This window comes from Hypanus sabinus, chromosome 16, assembly GCF_030144855.1.
Source record: "Hypanus sabinus isolate sHypSab1 chromosome 16, sHypSab1.hap1, whole genome shotgun sequence".
NCBI classification, from domain to species: domain Eukaryota; kingdom Metazoa; phylum Chordata; class Chondrichthyes; order Myliobatiformes; family Dasyatidae; genus Hypanus; species Hypanus sabinus.
Genome location: NC_082721.1, coordinates 25,911,390 through 25,925,544, shown reverse-complemented (window position 1 = coordinate 25,925,544; position 14,155 = coordinate 25,911,390). Strand labels below are relative to the sequence as shown.

The following is a 14,155-nucleotide window of genomic DNA, read 5'->3' as shown; positions in this document are numbered from 1 at the left end:
AATTATGAATGGCCTTCAATAGATCGAATTTTCAATTGCGGGGTTCTGCACATTCAAAGGAGGCTCCTACCCATTTCTCTGCTGTTAACAGCCCAGTATTAGCAACGAACATGAGCGAGCAGGACAGAAGGTTTTCACCAGCCTGTCTCCAGTCAGCCATCAGACCCAGCAAAGACCTACAGAGGCAGTGAGGAACTGGAAAACATCCAGCACTTTGTCAGCTGCCTCTCTGAGGCAAACTTCATTCCTGGGATCAGAGCTCCAAAACTTCTCTGAGTTAGTTCTAAGTTGTTTATTGCTGGCTTCAACAATAAATAACAGGGAAACATAGCATGGGAAATCATTGGAAGCTCAGAAGGATGAGACTGTCAACCCAAAACAAGATCAATACATGGTGGATAGAGCAGAAAGCTTCACCCCGTGATCTGACCCTGTGAATACATAACCTTCCCCAAACAGCACACACACAAGATGCAAAGTGAAGATGCTTCCCTTCTCTACTCGTTCCTCCCCACTGATTTCCCTCCTGGCATTTATCTATCAGATTCCTCCTCCTTTGGCCATTTACCTCTTCCACCTATCACTTGCCAGCTTCTTATTCCATCTACCCTCCCCAACAAACTCTTCTCATCTGGTTTCACCTCTCCTCTGCCAACTTGCACTCCTTTCCCTCCCTCCCATCTTCTTAATCTGGCTTCCTGCCTCTTCTCCTCCAGTCCTAATGAAGGGCCTTGGTCTGAAATGTCAACTGTTCATTCCCCTCCATAGAACGCGCCCAACCTGCTGAGTTCCTCCAGCATTTTGTGTGCATTGTAGTAGAACAATTTCAGGAATGCATCTGAGAATTTAATTCTGTCCTTGAGGCACATCACATGTCTGGAGCTGCGTTTACACTTTCCCAACCCTCTACTCCCCATGAGGAAATATATAATTCTTCCCCAAAATGTTCTTGATCCTTGTATTGGTAGAGACTGAATAAATTCACGCACCACATACTCCCAGAAGAATCCCTCTCACCGAATGCGCTGTATGATCCATCCTCCCGTTTGTACGTCAGCTGACGCTGATATCCTGCAGGAGAGAAAATGCAGGGGAGAGTCTGCCAATAGTTCCATTTTTGTTTCCTGTCAGTTATCACTTTAGTGGAAAATATTTTTCAAATGAACAGCAGCAAAGAGGTTTACCAACTCTTGAGGTTTTGGAAGCAGGGGGCTGTCCTCATTGGAGGAGGAGGAAGAGGTTAACCTTGTGTGCAAAGGATGAGGCAATGAATTCAATTCAATCCTTGCTCTCACTATATTGGTGAGCTTGACTATGACTTCAAAGTTCACTCCAACCTTGCAATGACTTTTAACTGACATCTGAAGTAGCTCAGCTTTAGTTACAGTGACATATTATAAGACAACAGAACTAAAGAAGGATACTCAATTCCTTAGGATACTCCAATACAAAACAATGAATAATTAAATAATTCCAGCTGGGCAGAATGGATAAAACCTCCTCACTTTTGCTGATCTCAGAAACAGTAATGTTTGCTCCTGTCCCAAGTTTCCCCGTTGACTTCATGAAGTATATACACAGCTATGCAACCCACTGGGACAGAAAACAGAGAAGGTCCCTTCCTGATAGGACCACATTCCAGTGGTCATGGGTGAATGATGTGATAGGCATATTCCGGCCACTCTTGTAAGCCCTTGGTTCATTTTTAGAGGTCACAAGGTAGTTCTTTTGTTCCTCTTCTCCCCAAGGAGGGGAGACAAGATTCCAGGTTCCCCTTTGAGGCCACAAGAGTTCTGGTTGTGGGGTCTGTGTGTGTCTCTCTGACTGTGTGTTTGTGCACACACGTCTGTGTCCATTGGGGTTTGGGTTCTGAATAAAGCTTTGTCTGCAGCAGACATGGGGCAGAAGGAGCCCCTCTCAGGGTCCCGGTGAAGAAACTCTTTGCTGGAATGAGCCACCCAAGGATGCTGAGACAGGGACTCACCTTGCAGTAGGTAGTCGGTGGCCTCGGTCTCCACCTCGGCGAACAGCTGCTTGGTCTTCTGTAGGTATCTCAGCACAAAGACATTCGGGGCAAAATGGATCATGTTCTGTTCTCCACAGCCAAATGGAAGACGCAGAAGGTTGTCCAGATTATTAAGGGTGGGTCCCATCACATCACCTGATGGAAAACAGACAACAATGAGGGTTAGCAAATGCAGAAAGGTCACAGAATCCCAATGAGAGGAGGGTCCTCGAACCCCACTGAGTGTAGGTAGCCTGGGAGAGGTGGGTCTCAGAGGCATGGTATCTGCACCCTGGGGAGAGCAGGGAACCCAGAACTAGTGGATATCAGCATCCCAGGGAGCGATAGAACTTCTACCTCACTGATTGGACAATAAACAAGAGCACTCAATCTGTCTTGAGTGTGGGGGAAAAGACCTAGTGGGAAGACGCGAAGCCACCCTAAGTGATGGTTTCACAAGTCACCTTAACAAAATTAGTTCCCTCTCTCACCCTGAATACATTGTCCAAGAGGAGCTACCAACTGTTGAGATCTGGTTCTGTGAGAACTGGCTGTTCCTAGTAACTCAGAGCCACTCAAAGTAATCACAAACCTCTTTCCAACATACCACACCCAGTCCAAGCCTTCTATCTGTCACCAGTATTTCATGATGAAATGGTAGTGGATCCTGCATTGCACGGGACCTGACTGTGCTGTTACCTATCATGGAAGCCGTGGCTCTCTCGGATCCAGGGACCACGTTGTGCGGCACACCAAGAGTAAAGGCCTCATTGTGGTTCTCCTCCGATTCCTCTTTCCTCCAGATTTTGAACTCGCCCACCGAGCCCCAGCCCGTTGAGAAGCCAATGTATTTGACGTCTGGAACTTTGGTCAGTGCCCACTCAACAATCAGCGACTCATTGCTGGGCACCGCGCCATGGCCCACCTAGAAACATAACAAGAGAACAGCTAAACCTTTGTTGATTAAAGATTCTTAAAGATTAATTCTATTTATCACACGTACATCAAAATATACAGCAAAATGCGTCATCTTATCAAATCAAATTATGCTGGGCTGCCCACAAGCGTCTCCATGCTTCAGATGCCAACATAACATGCCCACAACTCACCAACTTTTTGGAATGGGAGAAGAAACTTCTATTACCATCAGGTAGGAGGTACTGAAGCCTGAAGGCACCACCCAGCAATTCAGGAACAGCTTCTTCCCCTCTCCCATTCAATTTCTGAATGGACATTCAACCCATGAACACTACCTCACTACTTTTTTTAATATCTGTTTTTGCACTACTTATATAATTTAACCATTATAGTGTTACATTAACTGCTACTTAATCATATTGCCCACTACTATAACTGCACCAGATTGTACCTTAGCTATTAAAGACAACATGAAAGATGATGACCTAGTGAGATCGGGGAAATCCCAGCTGCTGACTAATGCCAAAGTGAATACAAAGCAAAAACGCCCCAGACTTAGAAACTGAAGGAGCATCAATCCCATGGAGGGTCCCTCTCATGTGAAAGGTAAAGACCAAAGGTAGCTGTTTCCTGTGCATACCACGGAAACTGCCCCTTACCTGGACTATGCCAGCCTTCCAACGGATCCAGAAGTTTCGGAACTCATCCCAGGACAGGATGTGAGGTGTGCTGGCGCTGACCACCGGCTCACCCATCTTGCTCACTGTGATCCACGTCCTCGTGTTCTGCTGCCCTCCAATCACAATCTCTACCATTTCCGCTGTGTCACGAGGACCCGTCGATAAGGCAAAGTGGGCATCATTGTGCGCTTTTACAGCCACGTCAAAGTGTGTCATCCAGGCCGGTTTCTGGATGTACTGGTACTCGTACTTGTTGGGGGTGGAGATGTGAATCTTTTCTGAGAAGACAAAGGGAATAATTTGGCCAAAGTATTGGAAGAATGTCAAAGCATTGGAGAGGAGTGGGTAGAAAGGTGGTTAAATGGGAAGACACTGACGTTGAGGATTATATAACAGGGGAGCTTCAACAAATTATACTCATGTAGATTTTTAGGAGGCATTGGATGAAGTCCTTCATCACAATCTGTTGGCTATTACTGAGGTTCATGAAATTGGAGGTAAATTGGTTGGAAAGGAAGTTGGGAAAAAAAAACAGCTCTCCAAAAATTCACTGTGTTTATAAATGATTTAGAAAATGTAATATCCAAGACTACATATCCAAGGTTGCAGCATTGTAATCAATATGAATAAAAACATAAATGGATATCAATAGGCAAAACTGTGGAAAATGAGGAAACTGTGTAAAACTTTATGAGAAAATGAGAAATAATTCCTTTTGGACCTAAAAAGATCAGAAAACTGTACTGTCCAAATAGTGAAAATTTGTAAACTGTGGACCCAAAGAAATGATTAACATGCGATGAGCAGGAACAATCAAGTCTGATAGAACGTTTACCGTTATCTCCAGAGTACTGGTAAACAAGGACTTGGGTTAGGGTTATACCAGACCTGGTGTGGTCTGGACTTCACACTAACAGTAATGCGTGCATTTCATAGAAGAAGCTGAGGTAGGGAAACGTATTATAGTGTTACTATATGTATTATAGTTAACCCTTCATTCAGAAACTTGACCAAGTTGGGAAATAAATACACACAATTGACAATTTGAAAGGTAGAGAATTTAGTTAACAAATATAATGGAGTTGGTACGATTTGGATGTGCGATTGTGGGCACCTATAAGGAATGTACTCTCCACCATCCAGACAGAAATGCTGTTCTATCACGTCGACCTGTCTAATTACACATACCGTTAGGGCAGAAGAAGATGCTGTAGGTGTACTCCCTGGGCAGTCCTTCAGGCTGTGGAACACCAAGAGAGAAAGACAGGGTAAGACAATGATCAGTACAAAGTCCACAGAGCCAATTACCCCTCCACATTACTGAGTTTGCAGATACCTCCCCAGCAACTAGGAAAACTTCAGCTTCTGAAAACACACCAATCATCTTGTATACCGTTTGCTGAACTGATGAAACCTCACTGACCTGAGACACTAACCATATTTCTCTCTCCACAGATGCTGCCCGACCTGCACATGTAGCATTTTCTGATTACATTTTGGTCTTCAAGTCTCTAACATTTTGCTTTTGTACTACACTCTTAAGTCCCGGAACAGAATACACAGCAGAAGGGGCTCTCTCACCTCCACCAGGACACGTCTCTTCACATAGTCTATGCCAGCCGGGTTCCTCCTGTCCAGGTAACTTTCATCCAGGTACTTGCCATTCTTCAGTGTCTGGAGCCCACCCTGGCAGCAGCTGCTCCCACTGTAAGCAAAGCCTTTGGCTGTCAAGGTAAAGTGACAGGACTGTCAACGCACTCTGATACGAACGTAATACGTGAACACAGCACTGGGAAAAGATGCTGGAAACAATCCAGAACTCTGGGAGCTCAGAATAAACCCCTTACCTGTGATGTTTGCAGGACCCAGCTCACTGAACAAGAGGACGATGGACGTGGGCTTGGCTTCATCCGAGCTGATGCACATCTTTCGAGTCAGGTGTCTCTTTCCTGGGTGCCCAATAAATTTAATTCCTTTTGGAACTGTAACTTTAACATGAACCTGGAACATTTGAGGAGACTGATCTTAACACCGTGCAATCACAAATGCTGACAGAAGCATCCAGTCCATTGTCATCCCCACTCACAATAGAAGGAGTCTGTTGAACCTAATGTCACATTCTGGTTTATATAAATGTATTCCCATTCTCCTGGTACCCTTACTCAACCAAAATCCATCAGTAAAAATGAAAAAAAAAACTTCAGATGCCCAAAAATGGAAATAAAAACAGAAAATGCTATTAATATTTTTAGATCAAATACACTTCATCGGAACAATGGGATAATGACTGAAAAGTTAACTTTGTGCTTCTTTTCACAGGCACTGCCTAACCTGTTGACTGCTTCCATCATTTTTCTTTTGTTTCTATTTCAAAAATCCTTCTGCCTTGAGAGCTCAGATTAATTCCCAATATCAATGGCCTTTTATGGAGTGTTATACAGAGTTCCATTGCCTTTGTGTGAGGATATGCTTCTTGACATCACCTTTGAGGTATTCTCAGAATATTTCAGTAGATAGATGAGAACTTGACCTGCCAAGAGATAGAAAGATACAGTCTAACTGCTGACATATAGAATCAGTGTGGACAGATAATTCATGAACGTAGAATGGAAGGCTTATTTTTGTGTTTTGAGACTATGAATAGAATGGCTCCAATTTCAGGACTTTGCATCATGTTCTAGACACCACCAGCAGAGGGAAGAGTTTCTCTCTCCACCCCATCAGCTTTGATGCTCTTCAATTTCTTGATTACATCACTCTTCCGTCTTTTAAATGAATGGATGCAAACCAAATCCATGCAATCATCCTTTTAACTTAACCCTTCAAGTCTAAGTATTAGTCCAGTGAATCGACGATGCAGTCCTCCTAAAGGAGTCTCTTTCTTGCAGCGTTCCCCAGAATATAACACAAGTACTACAGATGAAGTTGGACTATATCTTTATGGAACTGAAGCAAGGCTTCCTTTGCATTTGAGTTCTTGGAATCCAGGGTTGTACAGAGCAAGTGGGTACAGTCCATGACCTATTCCAGGATCCTGCTGATACTTTTATCCCTTCATGATACAGAGGGGTCACAGCGAGACCACAACTGCCTTCAGAAATGGTGTGGTGGCAATCAGCCTTCTTCAGTCACTGGAGTCTGTATAATGGACGTACGCTTTTTAGTACTTTTAGAGAGGAATTCAGGATATTACACAGTGATGAAAGAATAACAAAGTGTGTGTGTGTTTTGGAACACGCCATAGGAATCCTGTTTTCAAATAATGTAATGGACCTGTCCTCTTAGGTGGTAGAGCTTACTGTTTTAGGTATTGTCAGAGTAGTTTAGGTGAGTAGCTAATGTATTATGCAGACTACAACATGCCAGCTGTGGAGGGAATGGGTCAAAGTCAAAAGTAAAAGCAAATTTATTATCCAAGTACATAAATATCACCATATACAACCTTGTGATTCATTTTCTTGTGGGCATTCATAGCAATTACAAAAAACACAATGGAATACGTAAATGGAAAAAATGCATCCAACAGGACAGATAAACAACCAATGTGCAAAAAACAACAAAGTGTGCAAATACAAAAAGAAAAACAATAACAATAATAATAATAAATAACAATAAGTATTGAAAACATGAGATGAAGAGTCCTTGAAAGTGAGTCCAGAGGTTGTGAGAACAGTTTAGTGATGGGTTGAGTGAAGTTATCCCCTCTGATTCAGGAGCCTGATGGTTGTGGGGCAATAACAGTTCCTGAACTCGATGGTGAGGATCCTGAGGCTCCTGTACCTTCTTCCTGATAGCAGCGACGAGAAGACAGCATGTCCTGGGTGGTGGGGTTCCTTGATGATGGATGCTGCTTTCCTGCGACAGTGCTCAGTGTAGATGTGCTCAACGAAGGGGAGGGTTTGACCAGTAATGAACTGTGCTGTATCCACTACTTGTTGTAGGTATTTCCATTCAAGGACATTGGTGTTTCCATACCAAACCATGATGCAACCAGTCAATATACTCTCCACAGCACAGCTATAGAGGTTTATCAAAGTTTTAGATGATATGCCAAATCTTTGAGTCAAGTTTAACTATATACGTGTATATAATATGTAGAACCATATAATGTATATAGAAACGAGATGTTTCTTCAAATTAGGATGTAAAGCACAGTAGTACACATAACACAGTAGTACGATAACTTCTGAAGGTACGAATAAAATCGACAGATAATCACACACAAATAACAAACTAAAGTGCATTAATTTTAAATATTGGAAGATATGGAACAGATTAATCAGTGACACTTTAAATATGATGCAGCCAGGAGTTCAGAAGCCTAATGGCCTAGGGGAAGAAACTGTTTCTCACCCTGACTGTTTTTGTTTATATGCCTCAGTCTCCTGCCTGATGGTAGAGAGTCAAAGAGGTTGCTGGATGAATGGGTGGGATCTTTAATAAGTATGCAGCGCTCCTGATAAATGTCCCTTATGATCCTCTCAGCTGTTCGCTCAGTCTTTTGTATGGACTTTTTGTTCGATGCTCAACTGTTCCTATACCAAATGGAGATGCAACTTGCCAGGACGGTCTCAATGGCGTTTCTGTAAAACACAGTTAAGATGGTGGGTGGGAACCTAGCTTGCCTCAATCTTCTTAGGAAGTGGAGGCACTGCTGTGCCTTCTTGTTCAGGGAGGAGATTTGAAGGAACCAGGTGAGGTCATTTGTGATGTGAACTGCCAGGGACTCTCTCTACGGAGGAGCCATGTATTCGCAGAGGGAGATGGTTTGTCTGCAGCTTCCTGAGGTCTACAATGATTTCCTTTGTCTTCCTCACATTCAGGCTTAGGTTGTTGTTCTCGCACTAATCCACCAGCTGCTCCACTTCATCTCTATACTCCATCTTGTCACCGTTCTTGATAAGGCCAACCACTTAACGACATGCTTTGAGCTGGGTCTGTGGCACAGTCATGTGTCAGCAGTGAGGACAGCAGCGGGTGAGTACACAACAGCCAGTGCTCAACATAATGGGACAAGAGACTGACATGGACTGACTGCGGCCTTACTGTTAAGAAGTCCAATATCCAATTACAGAGGGAGTGTTGAGACCCAGCAAAGCCAGTCTCCCCACCAGTTTCAGGACTATGATGATGTTGAATGCTGAACTGAAGTCCACAAACAGCAGACTGACATACGAGACCCCATTTTCCCGGTGGGACAGGGCAGAATGGAGGGCAGAGGCTATTGCATTATCAGTGGATCGATTTGAGCGATAAGCGAACTGTAGAGGGTTCAGTGTAGCCAGGAGAAAGGCTTTAATGTACTCAAAGCATTTCATAATGGTTGATGTTAATGCCATCAGATGATAGTCATTGAGGCAGGTTACTGACATCTTCTTTGGAAAATTCTGAAAAAAAATTGAGGTACTGCTGTTGTTCCTTCGTAATGACACTTACACACTAGACCCAGGACAGATCCTCTGCACTAATACCACCAAAAAATTTAAAGTTGCTGACCCTCTCCATCTCTGATGCCCTGAAGAGGACTGGCTCATGGCCCTCTGGTTTCCTGAAGTCAATAATCAGCTCCATTGCCTTGCTGATATCGAGTGAGAGATTGTTGTAGCACCATTCAGCCAGATTTTCAATGAGCAGTCTTTTGGGCAATTTTAACTCAACTGGGCAGTCTTTTTCTTAAGCTTGCAGCTGGTGCTGCATTAATTCAACCAAGTGGAAAATATTCTATCACAGTCCCGACATAAAACCTTGTGAAGAGGCTTTTGATGTTAAGAGGAAAGTCACTTACTACTGAACATACCAACTCTGTAGCCATAGCATTTATGTGTCTGGTCCAGCTGGGTTTCTGGCCAACAGTAAATCTCAGGATATCGAGGGCAAGAGACTTGGTGTTGTTAATGCCTTTGCATGTCAAGGGAAAGTTAGTGGTCCCTCCCTTGGAGGTCAAGTGTGGTATAAATGTTATTTTCCACATATCAGTTGGTGTTGAATTAAATCTAGGTCTTCATGTATGGAGGCATTCTCTGATAAACTGCAATTGCAAGTAATCAACAGTGCACATCCCCTTGGTTGAACTTCCGAGGAAAGGAAAATTGCTGAAGATGATTGAACCTTGAAAAGGGACTCCTATAATAATGTCCTGGAGCAGAACGATTGACCTCCCAACAAGATCAACCATCTTCTTTTGTGTAAGGTGCCATTGGAGTGTATTCCTTTGAAGTCCATTGATGTCAGATTTATAAGAGCCTCTAGCTACAGAATTAGGTCAAATCCTGCCATGATATAAACGACAGTAACTTTTCCTTTGCAATTTACCTCTTTGCCGTTATGTCCATAAGAAGGTCTGGTGCCCAGTGGCTCAATCAAAACCCAAACTAGGTGTTAATGTCAATGACATCTTCCGTCTCTTTGCTGACTATTGAGACTAGACCACTCTGGTAGGAACTAATCAGACTGGACTTGCTCTGCAGCTTCTAGACACAACTTATCTAGGCAATTTTCCACCTTGTTGGGTAGATGGGGGCGGAACAGCGGTAGTTAGCACAATGCTTTACAGAACAGGGTTCAATTCCCATCGCTTCCTGTAAGGAGTTTGTGTGTTCTGCCAGTGTCTGCATGGGTTTCCTCTGGGTGCTCCGGTTTCCTCCCACAGTCTAAAGATGTACTGGTTTGTAGGTTAATTGGTGATTGTAAATTGTCCTGTGATTCGGCTAGGATCGAATTGGGGGATTGTTGGGCGGCAGGGCTGGAAGGACATATTCCGCACTGTATCTCAGTAAACAAATATATATACTGTATGTAACTATACTAGTGCACGCCATTAACCCCAACCCATATGCTTACCCCAAAAATGCCCTCACCCCTCATCTCCAGCCGGCAGCACAGCGGCATAACACTTTACATTGCCAATGATGAAGGGTCAATTCCCATTGTCTGTAAAAAGTTTGTACATTATCCCCATAACTGTGTAGGATTCTTACAGGTGCTCCGGTTTCCTTCCACGTTTCAAAGGCATGGGGATTAGTAAATCGTGGGCATGCTATGCTAGCCCCTGAAGCACAGCGACACTTATGGGCTGCTCTGCCACATCCTCAGACTGTGTTGGTCATTGATGCAAATGATGCATTTCAATATGTTTTGATGTTCATGTAACAAATAATGTTAATCTTCATCTTTTCCTTCTCCATTCCCTTCCCCTCTCCCTCTTTCCCGATACAGCAGCTTTGGTCGTACCTCAGCACAAGTCGGCAGATAGTTGTGGACCATGAGCGGGATCTTGGTTTGCTCGCCGCGGATCACGAAGCTGGGCAGGGTGAAGTCCACAAAGAAAGCTTTGAACGTGTGGAGCTCAGTGGGCTGTGCAAGTCCGAGACCGCTCTCCCACGACAGGCTGACTGCTTCGGTTACCCACGTGGTGATCGAGTCCGGAACCTCCACACGTAACCGAGCCTCGCCTGCAGAATCACTATCAGAGGTAATGGCAATTACAGAACAACCAGTGAGACCGCTGGCAGGCAATTCACAATGAACTTTGTAACTGAATGACAGAGCTGAATACAGGTGTTCCCCCCCCCCCCCCTTTACAAAGGTAGAGTGTTCCTATGAAACCTTTCTTAAGCCAAAATGGCGTAAAGTAAAAACAGGTTATTAATGTAGGTCTTTTGTAAAAGTGAAGTGGCATAAAGTGAACATTCATAAAGCAGGGGACACCTGTAATTGTTGTGGGATTGATACAGGAGTCCATATTGAACAGCTTTCATACAGTTTAACAGTGCAATACATCAGGAGCTGTGGGTATTGAATAACATGTTATAAAGGCAGTTGTGTACTGGATGAAGTATTACACAGGATGAAGGGTCAAATGGTCAGTGCATTACACAAGAAGTTGTACCAGGCACCTGCACATATTGATACAGAATATGGTGTGTAACAAAGGATGATGTGTATAGGAGTCCCTGGATCAGATAAGCATTCCTGTGTTTTTGACAATGTGCTACATAGAAATATGTGCTTATCTGATGGTATGTTGCATAGCAATTTCGATCTTGAATCATGTACTGCAGTGGAATCCAGTTAATTGGGCCACCAGTTAATCAGGGCAGCTGTTTATTTGGGATACTAAGCCACTTAGTTTGGGCAAGAGACTGTTACCAAACAGTTTCTAACTAGCATCAGTGCATTTGCTTGGCCATCAGACACTACACTGTGCTTAAAGCAAACTGTTTTTAAATAGTCTCAGTTCTGTGTGTTTGTGTTCAAAAAGCAGCGATTTTTGTCACTCATAGTTGTTGAGAAATAAGCAGTAAGACAATTCAGCATTGTTGTGCTCACTGCGGTTTCAACCATTCAGGCCAGAAACGGCCGGGAGTGAAAGTGAAACAATTTCACTACTTCAACAAGTTAGGAATTATGGAGAATTTGAAGGTATGACAGTCATCTTAACTGTTACAATGGAAATGAAGATTTGGAGGATGCAGCCACTTAAATCATTGTATGAAGGCAGTCCATTATCTGCACTAGACATATGGCTGTGCTGACTTTGTTCTTTTACAGTCAATCAAAAGAACATGGCAGATGAATTCCTCCGTCAGTAACTATTAGGATCTAGTCTCAGTTTTATAGTGCTGTAGAGGCATTGGTAGTATTCTAACTTATTCTGTATTTCAGTTGATGGTTTCGTTTTAACACATTAATTGTTACTCAGTTAAACTGCAGTTTGTCCCTTTTATATCTTTTAAATATTTCCATGAAACTTTGGCTAATTTGGCTGCTTAATTGGGTCAAATTGTACTGATGCGTCCCCATTAACCAGAATCCACTCTATAATCGGGAACTGTGTTTATTGGCAAGTCTGTTACAGCAAACTGTGTGTACTGGGCGGCATGTTGTATATTGAACAGTGTGTTACACAAGGAGCTGTGCATCTTGGATGATCGGATAGTATGAGATAAGTAGCTGTGTGTATTGGATAATGTGTTAAACATGGAATTGTGTGTATTAAACAGTTACAGAGAATTAGGGACTTAGCATGGGTTACAAGGGAGTTGTGTATATTGCATAGTTCAGCATAGCGAGCTGTGTTAATCATATGGTGTGTTAAACACGGAGCTGTCTATCAGACACAGTATCACTTGAAGAGCTGTGTTTACTGGGCAATGTGTTATCCAGGCCCTTGTGTATTGGGCAATGTGTTAAACTGGAAGTTCTGTGTATTGAATAGTGACCGTAACTTGACAGAATATCAAACGAAAGCTTTGCAGTGCTGATTGTCAGGGTGCACAGGTGTACGAGTCTGACTCCTCATTGAGCCCATTGCCCTCGTTCCTTCCCTCCCCTTATTCAAGGCTGTGAAATGCCGTTCCACTCCGACGCAAGCTGTGCTCTCCACCGTTTGGGAGCTTTGGAAGTAAATAAACTCAAAATTCCTTTCATCCTTTGGCCCAAAAGCTGGTAATGTTTTAAATTCTCACATGGGAACACTTAGCTGAGGAATGCAGTAATGGAAAAGCATTGGAAGATATTCTGGCAATGTGTTAAGTACTTTGAAACAATATCTTTTGGAAGATACAGGCTCCACTAAATACTTCATTTTTTTTTGCACTGGCAGCCACAGTGATAACATCCTTCTTTTATTAAGCTACATTCTGCATAGCTTCCAATATTTCCTGCTCATCCACTTGTTCTGATTTAATGGGAAATAAATCGATCTGTGATATTCACAGACACAGAATTTCTAATCTTCTCAGTTCCTATCCCTTATACCCACATTTGGGTCAGCCCAGTCGGTGGACCTTAGTATCCTTGGGGTCTTTAAATTTGACATTCAGCTAACTCTTGGCAGTAGCCTCCAATATTCTGTGGAGAAGCTGGATGTTTGTCTTATCGGGAGCCGGAAATCATATTGCCACTTTAGGGATTGTCAATAGGAATGGGATTGGCATCTATCCTGACCCACTGTTGCACTCTTGAATAAATCCAGTTTTTAATGCTTCTACCTGATGTTGAGACAATGCCAGATCCAGGTTTCTGGAAAAAACGTCCTTTTCCTCTTCTCAGCTCTGGGCAGAAAGAAATCAGCTACATGTTAGAGGAGAGCAGAACATCAATGGCATCTCGCAGGACGACGTTTCTCCCAGCCACCCCAACTATAACACCTAGTCTGCCTGCATTATGGCCAGCGCCAACCCTCCCTGCACTCTCTACTTCCCTGGCAGCTGCATAATGTACTTTCCCTGAGTTGTTCGTCCTGCCCCAGAACCACCAGCCAGACTGAGGTTCAGGAGGCTGTGGAAAAGCTCTCTGGCTAATTTTCAAGTGCAGTTCTGAGTGAGTGCAGCACAACCAGAAGTGCCAGATATTTAAGGAGATGTCTGACTGACGTTACTGCAGAAAGGCACGATTGTAAAATTACGCAGCAAATTGGACCATTGACCCACGATATTTATATTAGATCTTTGAGAAAGCCCTTCACTTACTGGATCCTCTAAGTCTTGATCCCCTTTACCCCATCCCTAACTTCTTCATTTTAGGTACAGTAAATAAGAAATTCTTCCGC

At 43.3% G+C, this 14,155-nt stretch overlaps 1 protein-coding gene across 3 annotated transcripts in view; it reads right to left on the bottom strand.

The window, feature by feature from the left end:
* Positions 1–14,155, bottom strand: part of cpamd8 (C3 and PZP like alpha-2-macroglobulin domain containing 8) — a 103,174-nt gene that overhangs the window by 58,614 nt on the left and 30,405 nt on the right. For all 3 annotated transcript variants that reach the window (XR_009516070.1, XM_059991354.1, XM_059991353.1), the window contains exons 19-27: positions 13,596–13,658; positions 10,834–11,065; positions 5,451–5,604; positions 5,185–5,327; positions 4,792–4,843; positions 3,583–3,881; positions 2,705–2,930; positions 1,985–2,161; positions 990–1,071 (exon numbers count right to left, since the gene is read on the bottom strand). Coding sequence is in view for 2 of the 3 variants with exons in the window: in XM_059991354.1 (XP_059847337.1) it covers positions 990–1,071; positions 1,985–2,161; positions 2,705–2,930; positions 3,583–3,881; positions 4,792–4,843; positions 5,185–5,327; positions 5,451–5,604; positions 10,834–11,065; positions 13,596–13,658 (1,428 nt within the window). In the remaining variant the exon portion in view is untranslated. The remainder of the gene's footprint in view (positions 1–989; positions 1,072–1,984; positions 2,162–2,704; positions 2,931–3,582; positions 3,882–4,791; positions 4,844–5,184; positions 5,328–5,450; positions 5,605–10,833; positions 11,066–13,595; positions 13,659–14,155) is intronic.